The sequence below is a fragment of the Malaclemys terrapin genome, chromosome 3 (genome assembly GCF_027887155.1).
Source record: "Malaclemys terrapin pileata isolate rMalTer1 chromosome 3, rMalTer1.hap1, whole genome shotgun sequence".
Taxonomy (NCBI): Eukaryota; Metazoa; Chordata; order Testudines; family Emydidae; genus Malaclemys; species Malaclemys terrapin.
The window spans coordinates 149952820-149973520 of record NC_071507.1 but is presented as its reverse complement, the minus strand read 5'-3'; the positions used below and the strand labels follow the sequence as shown (position 1 = coordinate 149973520).

The window sequence follows — 20701 nt, the reverse complement described above, 5'->3', positions numbered from 1 at the left end:
ACTTTCCACACCTCTTTTTCTACAGCTGGTATTGTGGCATTGAGAGGTTCATACAATAACCGATAACCAGTAGCTCCCCTGAGAGGTTCCCATCTCACTCTCATGGAAGTCGATCCAATGTCATAAGCATTCAGGTTTCTGATTGTAGGGATTCGCACTGTGGAAAATATGAAATTCTTCATTTTATTCAATCACTTTATTTATTACTTTTCTGCCCACTCCACCGCCTTTTAGCATTACACACCATCCAGCAGTACTATAGAGAATAGGTCACTTGGGAATAAGGAGGTATAGGATTAGTGAAATAAGGAATCCATAGATTTTGTTGTTGTAAGTGGTGATTAACTTAAAGAATTAGTAACAGTCATATCTTTTTTAATGTGTCCAGTGATTTTCTGTCATAACACTAATTTTCAAAATTTTAACATTCCTTTCCTAAAGGACAAAACTGCATTTATATTAAGTTTCTTGAATAGTCTAAAGTTCTACCTTAATTAATATTAAATGTTGATTATCAACCCCAAACATAACTGGCTTCTGGATTTATACATATAAAGGGAACATTTTTGTATCTATTTTGTTTACTCTGTTATACATTTTTCTTACTCTGTAAAAAACTACATGAACAGTAAAAAAAAAATCACCTCAAATTTTTAAATCACTAATGTGAATAAATTAATTTGGAATTTATGACCTGCCTAATGTAGAGCAATCACATATGACAGAAGGGAATTGCTAATGATCAACATTTTGACAGGCTCAAGATGCCACTCTGTCTTGCATTCAGTAACAACATACATATTATCAATCATTTGAACAGCTGATAATGGAAACATGAGCCAATCTATGCCCGTAAGCACGAAACTGATGTAATTGCTCTGAACCAGGCACACATTAATGCTGCAAAATCAGAGTCAATTTGAGACAACATTTTGGCTGCCTGTAGCAAGAATGATCTGTGTAATATGGAGGTTACACAGGTTGAATGAAGGCATGTATTTGACAACTTCTGGACCATATTCCCTGAGGTTATAAGTCGTTTCTTGGAATGTTTCTCCTGGGCTCTGGCCCAAGAGGACTAGTAGAGCAGTGTCTTTATGAGTTTGGAAGGAAGCCAGAGTCAGGGCAGACAATTTCCACCCTGCCGCTGTCTCTTATGGCCACAACTTTCCAGGCATGGTTATATGGGCAACTCAAGGACCAAACTACCATTTTATGTTGTCAAGAAGTATTGCAATAATAAGTGTTCTACTGAGGGACAATCATTGGTGTCACACCAGTTGTTAAACACATTGATCGTACTGGAATTGTAACTTACAAGTTGTTTCTGAGCCACTTAGAGGTTCACTGCTTTCATCTTCTACCACAGAGAACACTTTAACAACATATTCTGTTTCAGGTTTCAGGTTTCTCAGAACTGTAGTAGTTTCCGCTCGATTTACATAAAACTACACAAAAATAAAAGCAATGTTAATTTAATTTACCAAAGTCATCTTCAGTCTTGCTGCATATTACTCTTGCATCAGTGGAGTTACACTATAAATAAATTCATCCCTTAGTCTTCTGCATGTTTAGTTTTTCAGTATTCTGCCCCCATTATGTATGAAAAAGCAAGTTGTAGGGATTTAGGCAGACATATATTTTCAATAGTGTACAATTAGATTAAAATGACTCCCTACTTTCACAGGTGGTATTTATGCTACCCATTGGTTCTCATACTTTTGTACTGGTGACCCCTTTCAGACAGCAAGACTCTGAGTACATTAAAAACACTTTTTTACATATTTAAGACCACTATAAATGCTGGAGGCAAAGCGGGGTTTGGGGTGGAGGCTGACAGCTCGTGACCCCCAATGTAATAATCTCACAACCCTCTGAGGGGTCCCAACCCCCAGTTTGAGAACCACCTGTGCTACACACTATTTGGTTGAATGGGGAACATGCTTATAAATGTAATTCAAATTCTTCCTCCCTGTTTTGGAAATAGAATGTAGACAGTATGGCACCATGGAAAATCGAGACTTGTATAGCACATGTACTATATGCAGTGATATTAGCAACAAGGATCAACCAAAAAGAAGCAGAAAGTCTTCAGAATAAAATGCCATTGGATAAGAAAGGTATAAAGTCAACATGTGCCAGAATGGCTGCCACCTGCCCTAACCAAAGGACAAATCCTGAAGAAAGTGCTAGTTTAGGCTGAGTCAGATCTGAGTATGGATTTAACAGTCTTGACCCTAACTTTGACCCTAACCTAAATACTGTCTCACAACCTGTAGAGCCCAACATCCCTCTTCTTTTAACCATGACCCAGAATAAGGTGTACTAAAGGACCACTATTTCTAGTTGCTGATATGGTCAGAGAGTTTTCATGAACGGACTTGATTAAAGGAACATATGACTGTGGACGTATGAATCAATGGGCATTACTAGGAAACATAGACAAGTATTTTCTAAGGTATATTAAACTCCAAGTTTCATAATTTTAAAATATCCAAGATCATCTGTAGTATGAACCTCATTTCTGTCAGGCTTTTGAAACACAAAGCAAAAAGAATGTAACTTGCTATTTGTGGGCAGGAATATACCCCTTTTGTAAGATGCCTCCATGCTCTTTGAGACAGAAGTCCTTTCCCACCTCACACCGCTTCACACATAACCAGCATTCTTTCAGATTAACACAAACCTTAAATAGGTACCATGCTGTCTTGGCAGAATCTAGATGAGAGAAACTTCAATATGCAAGAGTCTGCGGTTCATACAGATAAGATCAGAACAGAGACTCCAGGTACTAACCTGCTGAGGTGGGCCTCCAGAAACAGGGTAGTATTCAACCCTGTATCTATCCACGCTCTCAACAGGTGCAGTCCACGTCACTCTGAAAGAACGAGGTGTCACCTCAGAAGTCACCAGATTGGAGGGAGATGACAAACCACCTACAGCATTGAAACAAATAAAGGGAGATGCTCATTAATGACGATGGGAATGAAACTCAGAATAATACTCAAGTTCAACTGCTTTGAAAAAAATATTTGCTGCTGCTCTTTGGTGGTATTTCTGAAATGACGCCTCACATCACCGGAGGAGTCCTTACAACAGCAATGACAATGATAGCCCAGCACCACATTATTACATGGCTCTGTGGGCAGTAGCCTTCCTATCAGACCTATGTAAGTTCCCTCTCCTTCCTACCCAACCCCGAACACTAACATTTGATAGGGAGAACCCTCATCTTGAGGGGCTCCTTTTCCATGCTAAGCTTTGCTTCTGAGCTGTAAGCCAGCCAGATTTCACATTTCAACAGTGCAGTCCTGTTAAAACTCTTCCCGGGTTGAGTAACTGTCAGTCAGCCAGCGAAAAACCTTCCCGCCTGGCCCTCCACATAAGGGGAGACACATCAAACATGTGCCTAACCCTGGGAAGAAGGCAGGCTTAGACAGCCACGTAATGCTTGTGGAGGCAAAACACAGTTGTTATCCCAGGTGGCCTGCACAGCTTCTTTAGGTCGGTAGCTGAAAAAGCAGATTGATTTGACAGTTCCCAGTCAGCAATGGAAATGAATTTTCAGGCCAAGGTATTAAAGCACATAGACTGGGAGAGGATGAATTTGATTGAAAAGGAAGACGTACCTGGGCCTTTTACACTATTACACAGATTAATCGTTAAGTCATCAACAATATTAACGAGGAAGGAGAAATCAGCAACATTGTAAACATGGGTATCATCTGGATCTGTTGCAATCTGCTTCAACTCATTTTCATCCGCATTCTTAATACCTTAAATACATGACACATAAACAAGACTTAAATGAAGTGTAATACAGCTAAGCCCCCCGCACCGAAACACATCATTTCTATCGCATTCCATGGAGTCAAGTGCATTACTACTGATCTATTATGTTTTAAAACTCATCTCTACATTCAATTTCTCTTCATACAACACTTACCAATCGCATAAAGTTCCACTCCCTCATCCCTGAGTCTCTTTGAAGGAGCCACTATATCATCTTGTGATTTGCCATCAGTGATGAGGACACCGATTTTGTGAGCTTTAGGCCTCAATCCGACTTCTGGTTTGAAATTGTCTTTTAGGATGAAACTCAAAGCCATTCCTAATGTGACATAAAGAGGCAATTGGTGAGTACTGTACACTATTACAAATATACCTTACTGGCAAACAAATATATTTCACCATAGCCATCACTGACCACACCACTCCCCTCTTTACATCCTTTCAAGGGCTGCCCATCATCTTCCACATCAAATTCAAGCTTCTCATCTTCCCCTACCAGGTCCTGCACCACCTCTGCCCTTGCCAACATCTCTGCTCCCCATTCTTCCTCCTCTCCCTTTTATAGCCTTCCCTCCTGCCAAAATCCCCACCACAGCACCCCTTTTTATCTCAACACTTGTTTTCATGCTGCCCCTTTTGCATTGAATTGCCTTCCCCTCTTTTCATAGGCCAAATTATTTCATCCATCGTATTCCTTATCTACCCAAATTCTCCTCCACCAAATCCCTCCTTAAAACACACTCTGCTGAGAACCCTTTCCTTTGAATGATAACCTCAGCAAGATTTCCCCAACACCTCAAGCTTGTGCCATCACTTTCTGTATTATAATATGTCTGAACAGTTTTAATCATGTCCAAACTAGACTGGAAGCACCTTTGGGCAGGGAATTTTTTTATGATGCACAGTGCTGAGCTCATTGATAATAATGACCAGATAATTTATGGCAATTAATGGAACATTTTTAAATATAGCTTAATGAAAACTAAGGGAATGTAACGTACCTGTTAGAGTATTGCCTCCTTTGTATGGTAAGTTGGCCACAGCATCTAGTAAACTCTGTTTGGAACCATAAGTATTTAGGTGCCATTCTGTTCTGGGATCTCCACTATACTGAGCAAGAGCTGAAAAAGCCATTATCACTCGGTTACTACATTGTTATGGAACAGTTATGAGCCCAGACCCCTTTTATACCTGCAAGACTTACCAATCTGCACTTTGTCACGACCAATATCAAAGACTTCAACAATACGAGCAATGAAGTTCCTGACTGTTTTAAAATTTGGTCTCCCGATACTCCATGAGCCATCCACCAGGAGCACAATATCAGCTTCTGCTCTGGTAATACACTCCAAGCCTGCCACACCAACCAGAAAAAAAACATGTTATCCATATTAATCCATGCAGGTACTTCATTTTCTTCTGTCCTCTTCTACACTACATGATATACACTGAATTGACTTACTGACTGAAACTTCTAGCATTATCCACTGATGCTCTGTGGCCTGTCAATACCAGCTATTGATCCACTATTCATGAATTATTTCATTGGTACAAGATTTATTAATTTCCTCATACACACATCCCTCCCAGAGGGACCTCTTCTGACATGTCAAAATTCATGAACATGCTTTTCCTTACTATGATAGGCTTTACCTAGCTTGATCTTTATTAATGGAAAATAAATTTATTTCAGATTCCTGAGGGAACAGAAGTTTAAGCTAATAACTAATCTGGCAGTAGCAATGCCCTATATTTTGAATGAACTAAACACTAAAATTAAAATATGTGAGCATTTTCAAATGATCCAGATTTACATTATTTTAGTCTAGAATCAGGGGCTAAACTAATGTCCTGTTTTCAATTATACACTGGAATAATTAGTATATATCATTAACATATTCAGATAAGCAACATCACTCAACTTGTAGAGAAATAAAATAAATTAATATAGATGGTGCAGAAGTTTGCACATGTAAAACAAGAAAGAGAGAACATAATTTAGAAGAAGATATGCAAACAAATACACAAGTCAAGAGATACAGAAATGACAAAAACAAACATTTATACAAAGCTGCATTGTTTTGAAAAGGAAGAAAGTTATCTCAGATACCCTCAGTTTACAAACTATGGAATAAAAATATGAAAAATTTCAGTTTCATCATATTAGAAATCACAGAATGTTTATACAAAGCAGAAAGATACAAGTATTTAAATGATCTTATCATCAGTCATTTGAAAAAAAAAACACTTGTTCACTCTCTTTTCCGGGAGATTGAGTTACCAGCTGCAAATTTTCTGGCTTCTTGCCATCATAGCTTCTTGTCTTTATATGGAAGAAATCCCATTGAGAAAAATCAGCCAAATTCATCACAGTTGAAAGACATTGTGATTTCATCTATGTTCCACATAATTGCTCCAATACTGTAGACTCCTAACTACTCGATGTACCTGAGGGTTTAAAAGCATGATCCTCTTCTGCATAGAAAATATAGATCTAGTCTTTAATCAGGACAATACAAATAGTTTGTGGAGTAGAATTTAAGTAAAATCTTGTTAGATCAAAACTGCATGCATATGTTCACCAATGAAGCTTCATGTACTTTTAACCAATTAAATTACTTTGGCTTTTACTTTTCTTCCAACTCCCATAATCCCACACCTGAAAGTTCTAGCAAAGGCACTATATCTTTCTTAATTTTTGTTATTTTAATAAATAGATAGGGTACCACTGCATACAGAATTTACTTTTCCAGCTACAAATTGCATTTTTCACAGTAACCATGATTTTAGTCCATGCATTACTAAAATAGCTTAGCTGACTGTATATTACATTGTAGGAAGGAATGGTAGCTGCAGTAACATAAACATAATAAATATGCCCGGTGCAATTATTTTTCTGCCAGAATTACTAGTTTCTCTCCAATTTCACCGGTAGCATCCTTTCTGCTGCTATGCCACCTTTCTCAATTTTACCCTCTAGTATTATATAGAGTTTCTGGCCAAGGTCAGTAAATTCTCTTAGGCACTATATCTCAGGCATTCCATTTTTCTAGTCCCACATAGGTAAACACCCAGGGCCGGCTCCAGGCACCAGCCTGACAAGTAGGTGCTTGGGGCGGCTGCTCCGGCGAGGGGCGGCAAGTCCAGGTATTCGGCGGCAATTCGGCGGACGGTCCCTCACTCCCGCTGGGAGCAAAGGACCTCCCGCCGAATTGCCGCCAGAGATCGCGATCACGATCACGGCTTTTTTTTTGGCTGCTTGGGGCAGCCAAAACCCTGGAGCCGGCCCTGTAAACACCTCTTCAAATCCAGCAACCACTGCTAAATAACACCTGTAATCGCAAACAAACTAGGGTTTTCTGCCTACCTGTTGCAAAAAAAAGGGAGCTGTGTACTTCAATTTTTGGCAATCCAAAAATAGTTTAAAACCTACTTACTGAAGCACATCAACAGCATTTTCTAACTGCTGTTGATAAATGTTATATAAACGAGTATTATTTTTCCATAACATGGTGCTCAAAGAGGGCATTGAATAAAAAAAAGTATCTTTAAAAAGGCTAGGAAAAAAAGAATTTATGTTTGCCTGAATATCATCTTTGGCAGCTAAAAGTAGGTTTTTACCAAATTAATTTCTGAGAGACCTTTTACAGGGGTTAGGATAGACTTCTACAGTAGATACTCAGGGCCAAACCCTCTGTCCCTCTCTGCGGGGCATGCCAGGCCTGAAATGGAGAAGAAATGCCATGGTTCGCACAAGCACAGTAGGGTAAAGGGAAGCAGAGGTCCCTCGCAAACATGTTTCTCAGTCCTTACACAAACTGGAGCTCAACTCCAGGCAAGGGCGCTGGAACAATTTGTATAGTGGGGGTGCTGAGAGCCATTGAACCAAACCATAAACCCTGTATATGATGGAAACCACTTCAAGCCAGGGGGTGCAGCAGCACCCATGACTCCAGGGGCATGGGGGAATGGTGGGCAATATGAGTCAATCCAGATACACAGGCCCATTACCACACACAGGGAGAGTAGCTGCCTTGACCATTACATGTATTGTTCCTCAGTCCTGTGCACAATACCCCAGGGATGAAATTCATCCCTGTGCAGACAGCAAACAAAAGGCCTATGCCCACTTATGATCTATTTTAAGGATGCTAAGTGGTGGATAGGACCTGTCCTGGCTCTCTCTGCAGAGGTGTATTTCACTCTGTGTGCACAACTCACTTAGGAGGGCAGCATTCTCAGATCAAGCATTTGGCCCTGTATGAGTGAACATAGGCATGTGTGGCTTCTAGATACAGTGAACTTGGCCTCAACTAATCAGCACTACTTAACAGGAGTGACCTTTTAATAAAAGTGGAAGAGAACTGTACTCATGAATTTAGGCATACTTGAGGATACAGGTTTTACTATTCATCAAACCCTGTAAATAAATATTTGTTAGTTAAATGTATTGCAGCATCTTATGATAAAAGTGACAGGGAAATGCTAAACCTATCTAAAACATTAGAAAACAAAAGACAGATATTCCATTTGCCTCAATGTGATCAGGTTTACCTCCGGCTAAGAATGGCATCACAGTAGCATCTGAAAGGGTGGTCATTTCTTGGCCAACCAGTGGTGCACTCTCCCCTCCTTCAAATATTCCAAAAACATTTACCTTATAGGTAGTGCCTGCCCTACAATATTAAAAAAAATACATGGATATGTCAAATCAATTTGATCAGCTAAATGCTGATGTTTCACCAATAAATAAACTAGACCTTTTAACATGGATTTGATTGCTTTTTAGATATCTCACATGTGAAGCATTATCATAGTTTCTATACTGACTATTACTATATTATGTTATATGGTATAGTACATGTTCTAAATCCATATTTCTGTGTTTGCTTACATACCTCCTAACTTCAGTGAGAGTTTTCCTTAAGATAGTATCTGAGTGAGGAACTAAGGAATTGATGATTTGACCTTTCGTTACATTAAAGATAGCTACTCAGTTTTTTTCTATAGAGGAGAAGGTCTAGAAATGTAAAGCCCTGAGTCCTGTGCCTCAACTGATATAATGTGGTGTAATTCCATTGAAGCCAATGGAGCTCTCCCGCTTTATACCAACTGAGTGTCCGGTTCCAGATCTGTAACTATATACCATAGTTTGTTCATTTGAGGTCAGATTTTTAATGGTGCCACTCTGAGCATGCCCAACTGACACACACAGGGCCGGTGCAACCCATTAGGCGACCGCGCTAGCATTTGGAAGGCGGCATTTTGGGTCCTTCGGCAGCGGCCGGATCTTCGGCTGACCCAGTCGTCGTCGGCATTTAGGCGGAGGGAGCTGGGGCAGGGGGGCGTGGGGAGGGCCGCCTGCAACAAGTAAGGGAGGGGCGGCGGCACGCAGGGGAACCACTCCCCACCCCAGCTCACCTCTGCTCCGTCTCCTCCCCCGAGCACACCGCCCCGCTCTGCTTTTCTCCCTCCCAGGCTTGCAGCGCCAAACAGCTGATTGGCGCCACAAGCCTGGAAGGCAGGAGAAGTGGAGCAGCGATGGCATGCTCAGGGAGGAGGCAGAGCAGAGGTGAGCTGGGACGGGGAGCTGCTGCACGGCTCCCTGGGCCGGGGGGAGCTGCCGCGGGGGGGGTGCCTCAGGGCGGAGGGGGGGAGCTGCCACAGGGGAGGCATCTTAGGGCGGAGAGCTGCCACAGGGCTGGGGAGGGGGTGCGCAAGGTGGAAGTTTCGCCTAGGGTGCGAAACATCTTTGCACCCTCCCTGGACACACATACAATTCCTGATGCTACCATGCAATTCCCAGTGCTCGTGTAGTATGACATGCTCAGAATTGCATCTTTAAATCTCAGGGTCTCCCCCATAATGAACATAGAGCTCTATCCAGAACTGAACTAGACTGCTACAATTTTAGCTTCAAAATTATTTAGAAAAAAGTTTGGACAACTCAGTCTTCTCCTCTGCTCCTAGTATCAAGCATGCCATCTTGCTCTCTCACATGCCCCAGTGAGATCACAGGCAGAACATTGGAATCCATGCTTGCAGATGCCTTTCTGGGGTTGAATAACAATTCCCTGGAAGCCCATGGCCCTTAAAGGTTTTTCTTACTTATGCTTGACTCTGTCCTACCTACCAGCCTCTTTATCATCATGGCCCTAGTGCAGCCTTACCTACAATAGTATTAAAACTAAGGAAAAAGGGGTATCTTTGTGAAAAAATACATACTTTTTTCATAAACACATTGCTGTAAAGAAGGGATGGTAAAGTTATTCATAACCTGAGCCATTTTATTTCTAATAATTAAACTATTAAACCAAAATTAAAAAGAATTATTAGCCATACCTAAGTTCCTCCAATACAACTGTATTGTCATATGGCCCAACAATTAGTTCTCCAAGTCTATCTTCTCCTGTCGGATGGAAAGTTATTTTGTAACCTCTCACTTCCCCAGGGGCTGGCTCCCAAGTTACTCTGAAACTTGACATAGTGGAATCAGAAGTTTTCATGTTTCTGGGCGGTTTATACGGAGAGGCTGCCAGGATCGAAGGGGAAAAAAGCCATAACTTAGATCACTTATGTATATAAAAATATTAGTAAATATTACTGCAAAAAAACCATGTACAACTGCCGTCGGTTATTAATTGTTTTAATTATTATTATTTTAATATTTAATTATTATTAATTTAAAACAATATTTAAAAAGCACCTATTCCAGGCTCGCGCTGGATTTGCTTGGCATAATCACTAGTAACAAACCATGAGAGGCAAGACCAGATGCTTCCTCTCAACCCAAAACCAGAAAATAAGAAAATTACCAACCAGACATTAAAACAAGCCCAACCGCCCTCACCCACAAATACCACCAGCCCTTCTCAGCCTCTTCCTCCTTAGGGGTAAAGATACAGGCCTTGCAGCATGTCCTGAAGGTCAAAAGATTCAGGCTATTTCACACCAAGGAGAGAAATAAATTCCAAAGTTGAAGCCCTTCATAAAAAATGCCCTGCCAGCAGTTCCCTCCTTTTGTACTCAGAAGGCAGTGTGGCAGGTCTCAAGCCATTTAGAAATTTACAGGTAAAACTTTACTCTCTATTTTGACAGGCAGCCAGTTCAGATCAGAGCGCATTGGTGTCATGTGCTCCTGGTGAGAGAGACTGTTTAGCAAACAAGTGGTTGATAGACATGGCAATTTCTTGCATAGTCCTTGAAAGACCTTATTGTATTAAGTTTACATATTATTGTGGGCTAGGATTCTATGTAATCTCTCTAGGGGGAGATGGGGCAGATGTGAGATGAGAGAATTAAAAAATTATACTGAAAATGTGCCAGACAACTATGGATTTTGAGTAAGCATGAGATGGGTCCAAAGTGCAGGTTGTGGTACAAGGTGCTCACAATGACTCTAGTGCCCCAGTGAGCCACACTGGCAGCAACTGAAGCAGAGAAGTTGTAACATTTGTCTCTTTCAGATATTGCCCTACATCCATGGAAGAACACAATTAAATCCAAATCCATTTGATTTTCTCTGCAAAGCACCAGACAATTGCCTTGCAAAAGGAAGCACTTGTATCAGAGTGAGGACAGATCAGATTAATGAGACTCTCCACTACTCAAAACAAATCCCCTTACCAAGGCTTAATGCATGATGTGTTGATTCTAAAGGGCTCTGAGAGAAAATATTGTTCCTTCAACAAACTTTCCCTAGCCAGGGTTCCATGGATAGCCCTCTAGTCACCTTCCCTCCTGTTTTAGCTACTGCAGATCATTGTAAACCATGGTCACCAATGAAGCCAAATCCTCATAAAACAACAGATGCAGTCCATCTTGATAACAGGAAGGCTAAGCGCACCCTGAAAGTAACCTTATATGGCAACACTGAGTGACATGACACCACACTGACCTATGTCAGAGTGAGACTGGATCGCACGCTAACCTTCCACGACCATCTGAAGAAAGGAGCTGCCAAGACAAAGACAAGGGTCAACCCTGGTCCAGAAACTGGCAACCACAAGCTGGGGAGCATCAGCATCAGTGTCATGGACATCAGCGATGGCCCATGGGTATTCCGTATCTGAGTACTGTGCACCAGTATGGAGCAGAAGTAGCCATACTAGACTTGTTGATGTCCAACTCAACACTGCGGTGTGGTGCTCACAAGTCGACTGCAACCCTTTGACTGCCAGTGCTGTCGCACATTGCTTCCCCCATCCATTTGCCATGATGCCACGAACCTTTGGGAATTCCAGAGGATCATGGGAAATTAACATCTTCCCATCTACCAGGGCCTAACAACATCCCTCACCACCGCTTGAAGTCATATAAGCCCTTTTGGACCCATGCATTTAACCTTCAGTGATGCAACTTCAACCCTGATGAAGCTTGGAAAGCTGAATACAGTTCACAAGAAGTCACAAACACTTCGTGAAAGACCTGATGCAGAAGATCCCTGGCTTCAATCTCCCACAAAGCTCATGGGCAATCCTATACCACATCCGCACAAACCATGGCAGATGCAGATACTTGCTGCACAAATGGAAAATTAAAGATTCTCCAGATTCCAGGCGACTATGGTCACCTAGAACAGACCATGGAATATATAACAACTCAATGCCCAATTCGCGAATACTAAGGAGACATCACCGCAATACACTCTGCTACTTCAGATGAAATTATTTGGCGTAACCATTTAAATGTCAATGTATAGTTGTTGCTCTATATTTACATCAGCCATATGAAGAAGACCCATGAGGACAACGCCAAGGAATAAGTTCCCCAAAGGCCACTTCAAGAATTACAAAGACAAATTACAAAGTCCTAACAAACCATTGAGAAGTGGTCTGTTGAAGGAATAATATTCTCTCACAGAACTGTCCAGAAACACTTATTTTCCATTGACTTCTAAGGACCAGCCACCAGAACAGGTTTGCTGCTCTAACAAAAGTGGTAAACCCCAATCTCAAATAGCAGGAGGCAATGATCAGGCCATGACACAGGTAAAATTTTCAACAATCCCAATTCCATGCCCATCCTGTAGCAATTTTTTGTTAATTCCTGTTCTTGGAGATCTGGCAGATAACGGATTAGCTAACACTTGGTCTACTTACTGTACAATTGCTTTTCTACCCCCTACAATGAATACCTTTAATCATAAGATTTTTACGATTTATTCAAATTTAATTATATATAATACATACCTGTTGTTCCTTCTCCTTGCCTGTGTTTTCCTTCCCCAGATTTATACATTGGAATAACAGAAATGTTGTATTTGGTTAGAGGCTGAAGTCGTTTTAACACTGTAGTTGTGGAAGTAGCTGGTACTTTTGCAACCGCCTGCCTTCCTCCACTGACTGGTCGGTAAACTACACGATAGCTCACAACTTTCCCAGGTGCAGGCTGCCATGTAATTCTCATTGAATTCTCCGTCTCTTCGTCTACTCTCACCCTCCTGGCATTTGGTGACACTTTTCAATGTAAAAATATGGATAAATATTTATTTTGTCACATAAAAACATGCACAGATATGTCTACACATTCATTCAGCACTACGAATATCATCTGTGATTTGTCCTTCCATATACAGCATATGGACAGGAGTTCATTTGCAGTTCTAAGAGCCCGCCATGAAAACTTTCTGTTCCCGCTGGAGTAAATTAACACAACAGCGATGCTTAGATAACTATACTTTCCATCACAGAGCAAAAAAATGAACAATTCATGTAACACAGTAATCCAGCATAACAGGGAGTTCTACATAAAAAAACATCATTTTTGGTAACCTATTGTTTAAATAATGAGTTCAGCACTTCCAAATGCTAGTGATAAAAGGCCAAATCCTGCAGACATGACTTGTTTGGTTTTTTGGGGGGAAGGAGGATTTTTTTATACAGGCAAAACTCCCTGTGAAGCCCAGTTTTTCAGACCAAAGAGGTTCAGATTGTTCTGATAAGGTACTGACAAGCATCCAAACTATTGAGTGGTTATCTCCAAACAAATAGACCAGCCCAATCTTTTGTGAGTCTCCCACCTCTAATCTTAAGGCAGTAACAGTTCTGAAGAGTGTGGATGTCTTATAAAGCACTTCAGTTTCACTCTCCAGGCAGTAACACCCAGACTTCTTAAGTCAGGTTCCTGCCTTGTAGCAAACACCATCAAATAAAAAACCTGAAGTGAAATGGAAGGCATGTCTGGTGCTGGCTGTCAGCTGGGCATGCCACCCTAGGTTTTTGCAATGCAGAGCCTTCTTGGCATGCCAGAGTCAGAGTCGGTTTTCACTTCACTGAGAGGTATGCCACAGAATGCTGAAATAACCTCTCTCAGCATTTGGAACTGGCCATAGAATCATAGAACCATAGGCTTAGAAGGGACTGCAAGGGTCATCTAGTCTTTCCATTCTGGTATGTTCACTTTCAAACAGCTGTAACATTAGGAAGATTAATACTATGTGGTGTTGGTCACATAAGAAAAATCTAGAACTGTGAGTAAGAGATGTAGCCAACTTCAAACCCACTCACCTGAGCCTGGGAGGAGGAAATCACAGGGAAGGAAAATTACTAACCCCAATGGAATGAACTCTGACTTTCCTCTCTACCCTGGTCACTTGTTCCTCCCGTCAGGGCCGGCTCCAGCTTTTTTGCTGCCCCAAGCACAACGAAAAGAAAAAAAAATGCAATCGGCGACACTTCGGCGGCTGCTTTACTGCAGCCGCTTCATTCTTTGGCAGCAATTCAGTGGCCGGTCCTACCCTCGGAGAGGGACCGAGGGACCCGCCTCCGAATTGCCACCGAAGACCTGGACATGCTGCCCCTTTCTGTTGGCCGCCCTGAGCTAGTGCCTGGAGCCAGCCCTACCTCCTGTTTCTCCCCCAACAACCACACCCTCCAACCCACAAAGCCCCAGGAACTATCCCCAGATTCTGCCACTCTCATTCACGTTGAACTCTAGCTTACTCTCTAAGTAACCCCGTTAATTTCAATGGGACTCCTTGCAGAGTAGGGTACAATTTAACATGAATAAAAGTAGCTGAATCTGGTTCCATGAGATATAAATGACCTATGATTATAAATAATCATAGCTCAGAAAAAAAAGTGGGGGGATGGTACTTCATTGAGTTGAGATGGGCAAAGGTTTGGTTGGGTTTTTTTAAGGAGAGGGGTTAATAAAAATTAAGGTCTAGTCTCTTGTCAATGTAAGTTGCATTAATAGGAGTATCAAGAGTTTGTGCGTGGGATAATAAGTGTCACAATATCCCAGGTCACAATTCAGGCTGTTCTTTTGGGTATGCTGTATTGCACTTACCTTCAGTAGTAGCCTCTCCTTCTAGAGGAGCTCCGTCTCCACTTCTATAAGAAGCAATGACTGAAATCTTATATTTAGTCTCTGGCTGTAAATTTTCCAGCTCAGTATTTATTACATTTCCAGGAACTGTGCTCTCCCCAGTCTGACCATCATAAAGCGATTTCCATACTATTCTATAACGACGAACTGCTCCTGGAGCTGCTGTCCAAGATAGTCCCATTGTAGTGTCAGTTATGTCTCTAATAACCAAATCACGAGGTGAGCCACGGTCTGCAAGAAAGGAAGTCATGAGAGAGGGACTATGACTAAGACACAGCTAGCAAATATTACAGCGAAATAGGAACAGAAAAATAAAATGCTCACAGAATAAAATTAAAATGTTCACAAGAACACCAGCTCAAATGAAATACAGTCATTCTTTTATGAGGAAGATTAAGGCCCTTGTTCAGCAAAACACTTAAGACCATGGTTAACTTTAAATACATGAAGAATGAGGAGTACTTGTGGCACCTTAGAGACTAACACATTTATTTGAGCATAAGTTTTCATGGGCTAAAGCCCACTTTATCAAATGCATGCAGTGGAAAATACAGTATATATATATATACACAGAGAACATGAAAAAATGGGTGTTGCCATGCCAACTCTAATGAGACTAATCGAATAAGGTGGGCTATTAGCAGGAGACAAAAAACATTTGTAGTGATAATGAGGATGGCCCATTTCAAACAGTTGACAAGAAAATGTTAGCATGGGGAAATAGTTTAGTTTGTGTAATGACTCATCCACTCCCAGTCTTTATTCAAGCCTAATTTAATGGTGTCCATTTTGCAAATTAATTCCAGTTCTGCAGTTTCTCGTTGGAGTCTGTTTTTGAAGTTTTTTTGTTGAATAATTGCAACTTTTAGGTCTGTAATAGAGTGACCATGGAGGTTGAAGTGTAAATTTGTTAGTCTCTAAGGTGCCACAAGTACTCCTCGTTCTTTTTGCTGATACAGACTAACACGGCTACAACTTTTAAATACATGAGCAATCTCAACCCTACTCAGCAAGACACTCGACCTTGAATACTTTGCTGAACAAGGATGGAATTACTTACATGCTTAAAATTAAGCATTAAAATTAAAATTAAGTATATGCTTCAGTGCTTTGTAGTTAATCTAGGTTAGCTTTATCTTCCAAACTAGCAATTACGCCTCACAATCCATCTTCATTCCAAAAGCTCAAGTAACTCATTTATAGGCAAATAATGAAACCTTGGGTAATTTTTTCCTGATGTTAAATCTGTGTGAAAAAATTCCTTCTAAATTTCTTGAGTCCTTCACCCTTTCTTTACTTGTTCATATCATTGACACTGCCCCCAAACAGCTATTCTCTCACTTCCTTCTATAAGTCTGTATACCGCAATGAGAAGTCTATTCTGCCACTGATGCAAGGGCATTTATGCATATAGCGTTTATTGGATTTACCAGAAATAAATCACTTTCCACTGATTGATTAATTCAGACACTTGAGTTTTTGTTTGCTTGTTTTTCAGGAAACATTATGGGTCCAACTGCAGTCAATGGAATTTACACCTATGTGACTTGGATCCCTGGCTCACCTAAAGCATCAGGTATGATAATCAAGTCCCTCTATCATTCTAGTTGTTCTTTGTTGTATCTTTTCCATTTCCATAACATCTTTATAATAGTAATAGGCTAAGAACTGCACACAGGTTTTTCATAACATGCCCCTATTTAGGAAATGTCTGACATTGTTTTCAGCCCTTCTCTCTTTCCAGTGCCTGAGAATTATAGATTTGGCTGCTATCATTGCTACCAGCACCCATCTTAATGGTGTGAGAATATACCTGTCAACTGCCACCATTGTATTTATTTACAACTAATTTGTCATGTATTTGCAACATAAAGTGTAGTAATTGTAGACTGGAGGCACTATCTTTTCTGTACTAAGTTTTGCCAGACTCCTGTTGTATTGTTCTTCATAGCTGGTTGTCCTCACATTTCTTGGAGTGCACTAAACAGCTCCTTAGGCTAGGTCTATACTACCCGCCTGAATCGGCAGGTAGAAATCGACCTCTCAGGGATCGATTTATCGCGTCCCGTCGGGACGCGACAATCGATCCCCGAATCGGCGCTCTTACTCCACCAGCGGAGGTGGTAGTAAGCGCCGCCGACAGAAAGCCGCAGAAGTCGATTTTGCCGCCGTCCTCACAACGGGGTAATTCGGCTGCGATACGTCGAATTCAGCTACGCTATTCACGTAGCTGAATTTGCGTATCTTAAATCGACTCCCCCCTGTAGTGTAGATGTACCCTTAGTCTGTATAATCAAGAAGATGTAAGCTAGAAGTCTGAAGCTCACTTTAATACACCAGTTTCATGCCCATATAACTCTGTTGACTTTAATAGAGCTCACTGGTTTAAAATTAATGAAACAGCCTGGAGGATTAGGTCTATGGAGTTTGCTGTGTTCAATGTGACATCTGGGTACAGTTATTAATGTGAGCTAAAATATGTTACTGGAATGGCTAGAGCCCTAGTTTTTTTTTTCTTTATGCAATGGCAAAGTTGTAGCTATAAACAAAAATCCCTATACACACAGATGCAGCGCCTACTTCGACGTGTACTCTATGTGGAATTCCTAACTGATCTCCCAAAGGCCTTCCTGCATTGAGCAAGGCTGCAATGGCTCCCCTGAATAGTTGCTTAGCAAGAGGTTCCCCCAAACCGATCTCTGTTCTAGGCTTAAGCAGTGAGGAGGGCCTTGAGCCAGCCCTCTGCACCACAGGTAAGCTTTACCCACAGTGACATAATATATTTGAGATTGACCAGAGCCATAGTACCAGAATCAAACCTCTTTGAATGCGGGGGAAGTTTCAACCCTAATCCAACCTCCACAGAGCAGGCTCATCTTTGCAAATACTATCAGGCGAGAAGTTTATAATTGTGAGCTGATTTCAGTGCAGAACTATGCCTGGAAGGGTTTTCAGATTGGTCCCAATTTATATACCATGGTTTAATCTTGCTAGGCATCTGTCTTTATTTAAACTCTGATCCGACACACGCAATCCCATTGGATATCAGAGAGGTAGCCGTGTTAGTCTGTATCCACAAAAACAACGAGGAGTGCGGTGGCACCTTAAAGACTAACAGATTTATTTGGGCATAAACTTTCGTGGGTAAAAAACACACTTCTTCAGATCCATGGAGGGAGCTTAATCCCATTGAAGTTGGTAGGAGTACTTGTATAAAGGCTGAAGGTTTGAATGATATTGTTGTAGCAATAATCAATGGATTAAATAAACATGATCTCCCATTAATTCTGAATCAATGAAAGAATAATTCCATTTTGGTTGGAACCCATTGCTAGTATGTGATCCAGACAAGGATCCCTCGGATATCTCATCACCGTTCTCTGGAGACAACTGTTTTTTCCATCCAAACTTAAACACAAATTCCTTCAATCCTTCTAGCCTGCCACTCTAAATATGACACGCACACAGAGGCACTCTTGATTTCAAAAACAACATTTTAAGATCCAGCTTTTTGTTACAGTTGATTTATTGTCATAAGGAAAAATAACTCACTACTGCATCTTTCAGTGTAACTTTACCCTGGTATGCTAAAAGAGCCAGATTCATCCTGATATACACTCCATGCAAACTCACTGATTTCAGTCTATTAAGTCAGGGCAGAATTTGGACCCCAAAGAGTAATTTTCCTGGAAGACTGAAAAAAGATTTGTCTTCAAAAGTAAATTACACCAATTTTCTGTCTACTCTAAAGTTTCTGCTCCCAACCCTTGGCTTTTTCATTCAATAAAAAAATCTGAATATAATCCAAATGGAAATATTATGGAAAACCCAATATGATAGAATGCACAGATGTTTCACAATACAAACCTCTCTTTCCATATTTTAATGTAATATAAATATACAAGTCACTTTATATTGACTACTTCAAATCAAGTCTCTGCCACAACATGATTTCAATATTAAACTATCTGCTACCACAGCACAATTCTCAGCAAATAACACTGGGACAGTATGGCTAATGATGTGTTGTAGACACTGCAACAATCATTGCATATTTAAACCAATTATTAAATTATTATATGTGCCACTAAATAGCAGAAGAAGAAAATTTATTTGCAATGGAGTGTAATCAAGCCCAGCTACCGACAAACGTTAGTTCTGGAAAGAAAAAAGAAATCATATGGAACTAAAGTACCACTTTTTGTTGAATAAAAATAAACTTTGGGCTTCTTACCAAGCCGCCGGGCCTAAATGGAAAAATTTGACTTCAAATAGCTGGAAACTGCTGACAAGGCATTTTACCAACTAAGGGAAATTAGACTTTTAATATGTTATACTCCAACTGAGAACATTTATCTAAAATAACACACTAATTTGATTTGCACCTCATGTGTGAGGTATAAGTTTGTAGGCAGATATTTTCACAAGAAGCTACCACATGAGTATCTATGGGTCTGGAGGTGGAGGAGAGAAGCAGCTGTGTTTAGAAAGTGGTGCAAAGTCCTAAGTTATTAAGATTCTGCTAAGCATTAACTAAGCTGCTACATTGGGAGTTTAGAAATATACTTAAGTTCAGTGACATTACCAGTATAATGTAATGGCTAGTAGGCATCCAATTATACCTATTAGCCATGTTTAGTTTGTTTGAGAAGTATAAGTATGCAAATCACACAGTAAATCTGCTTACCTACTATTTATCTGTCATAGAGGTTTGCACTGCTGCCTATCACTAACGTATCTGAGCAATTATTCTGATCTTCTGTTTAAATGTTCAAGAATCTTAATTGCTAAATGCAGGACTGACTCTAGACACCAGCAAAGCAAGCACGTACTTGGGGTGGCACAATTCCAGGGCCAGCATTCCGGCCGCCTGTGGGGGTTTTTGTTTGTTTGTTTGTTTTTTTGCTTGGGAAGTTGCACTCTTGGGGTGGCAAATTTTTTCCTTGGGGCAGCAAAAAACCTAGAGCCAGCCCTGCCTAAATGCTCCAACAAGAAGGATTCTCATACACCTTAGTATCTCTGCTGCTTACAAGAACAGGATAGCCAAGGAAAGTAGAAAGACCATTCACAATAAGATAGGGTAAGGGCATGGTGGTGAAGCAGATGGTGGTTGTATTGGCTGGTGATGGTCTTTGGCTCACAGCCAACAGAATCGGCATAGTCCTCTCTGTTTTCTCCCTTGTTTGGAATGGATGCCCCATACATCACAGCTCCACTTTTTCATCCAGTCCCAGTATCACCATCACATGATGAAGTGCTCTGACTTTGAAAATTACCCAAAAGCCCCGGCCCCCAGTAACTGTGCTAGGCTCTGTGGTGTTCAATTTTGACTTCAACGGGCTTTGGCTCAAGTTCTCAATGTCTCTACAACAGTTTCCTCACTCCAGTACGTCTGTTAGTCTATAAGGTGCCACAGGACTCTTTATCGCTTTTTACAGATCCAGACTAACACGGCTACCCCTCTGATACTTTTCCTCACTTAGTATAGACAGACCCTTAGATATAAAACAGGTTCTCTTCCTTCCAGCCCTGAATCTCTGCACGTCTTCACTTTTCATATCAAGGTTTTCCATCATGC

General features: G+C 40.9%; 1 protein-coding gene across 1 annotated transcript in view; it reads right to left on the bottom strand.

The window, feature by feature from the left end:
- COL12A1 (collagen type XII alpha 1 chain) overlaps positions 1-20701 on the bottom strand; it is a 136896-nt gene that overhangs the window by 69708 nt on the left and 46487 nt on the right. The window contains 11 exon segments of the mRNA XM_054024531.1: positions 12-157; positions 1319-1448; positions 2797-2936; positions 3630-3776; positions 3947-4111; positions 4794-4913; positions 4997-5146; positions 8347-8468; positions 10135-10324; positions 12984-13250; positions 15085-15354. Coding sequence (XP_053880506.1) covers positions 12-157; positions 1319-1448; positions 2797-2936; positions 3630-3776; positions 3947-4111; positions 4794-4913; positions 4997-5146; positions 8347-8468; positions 10135-10324; positions 12984-13250; positions 15085-15354 — 1847 coding nt within the window.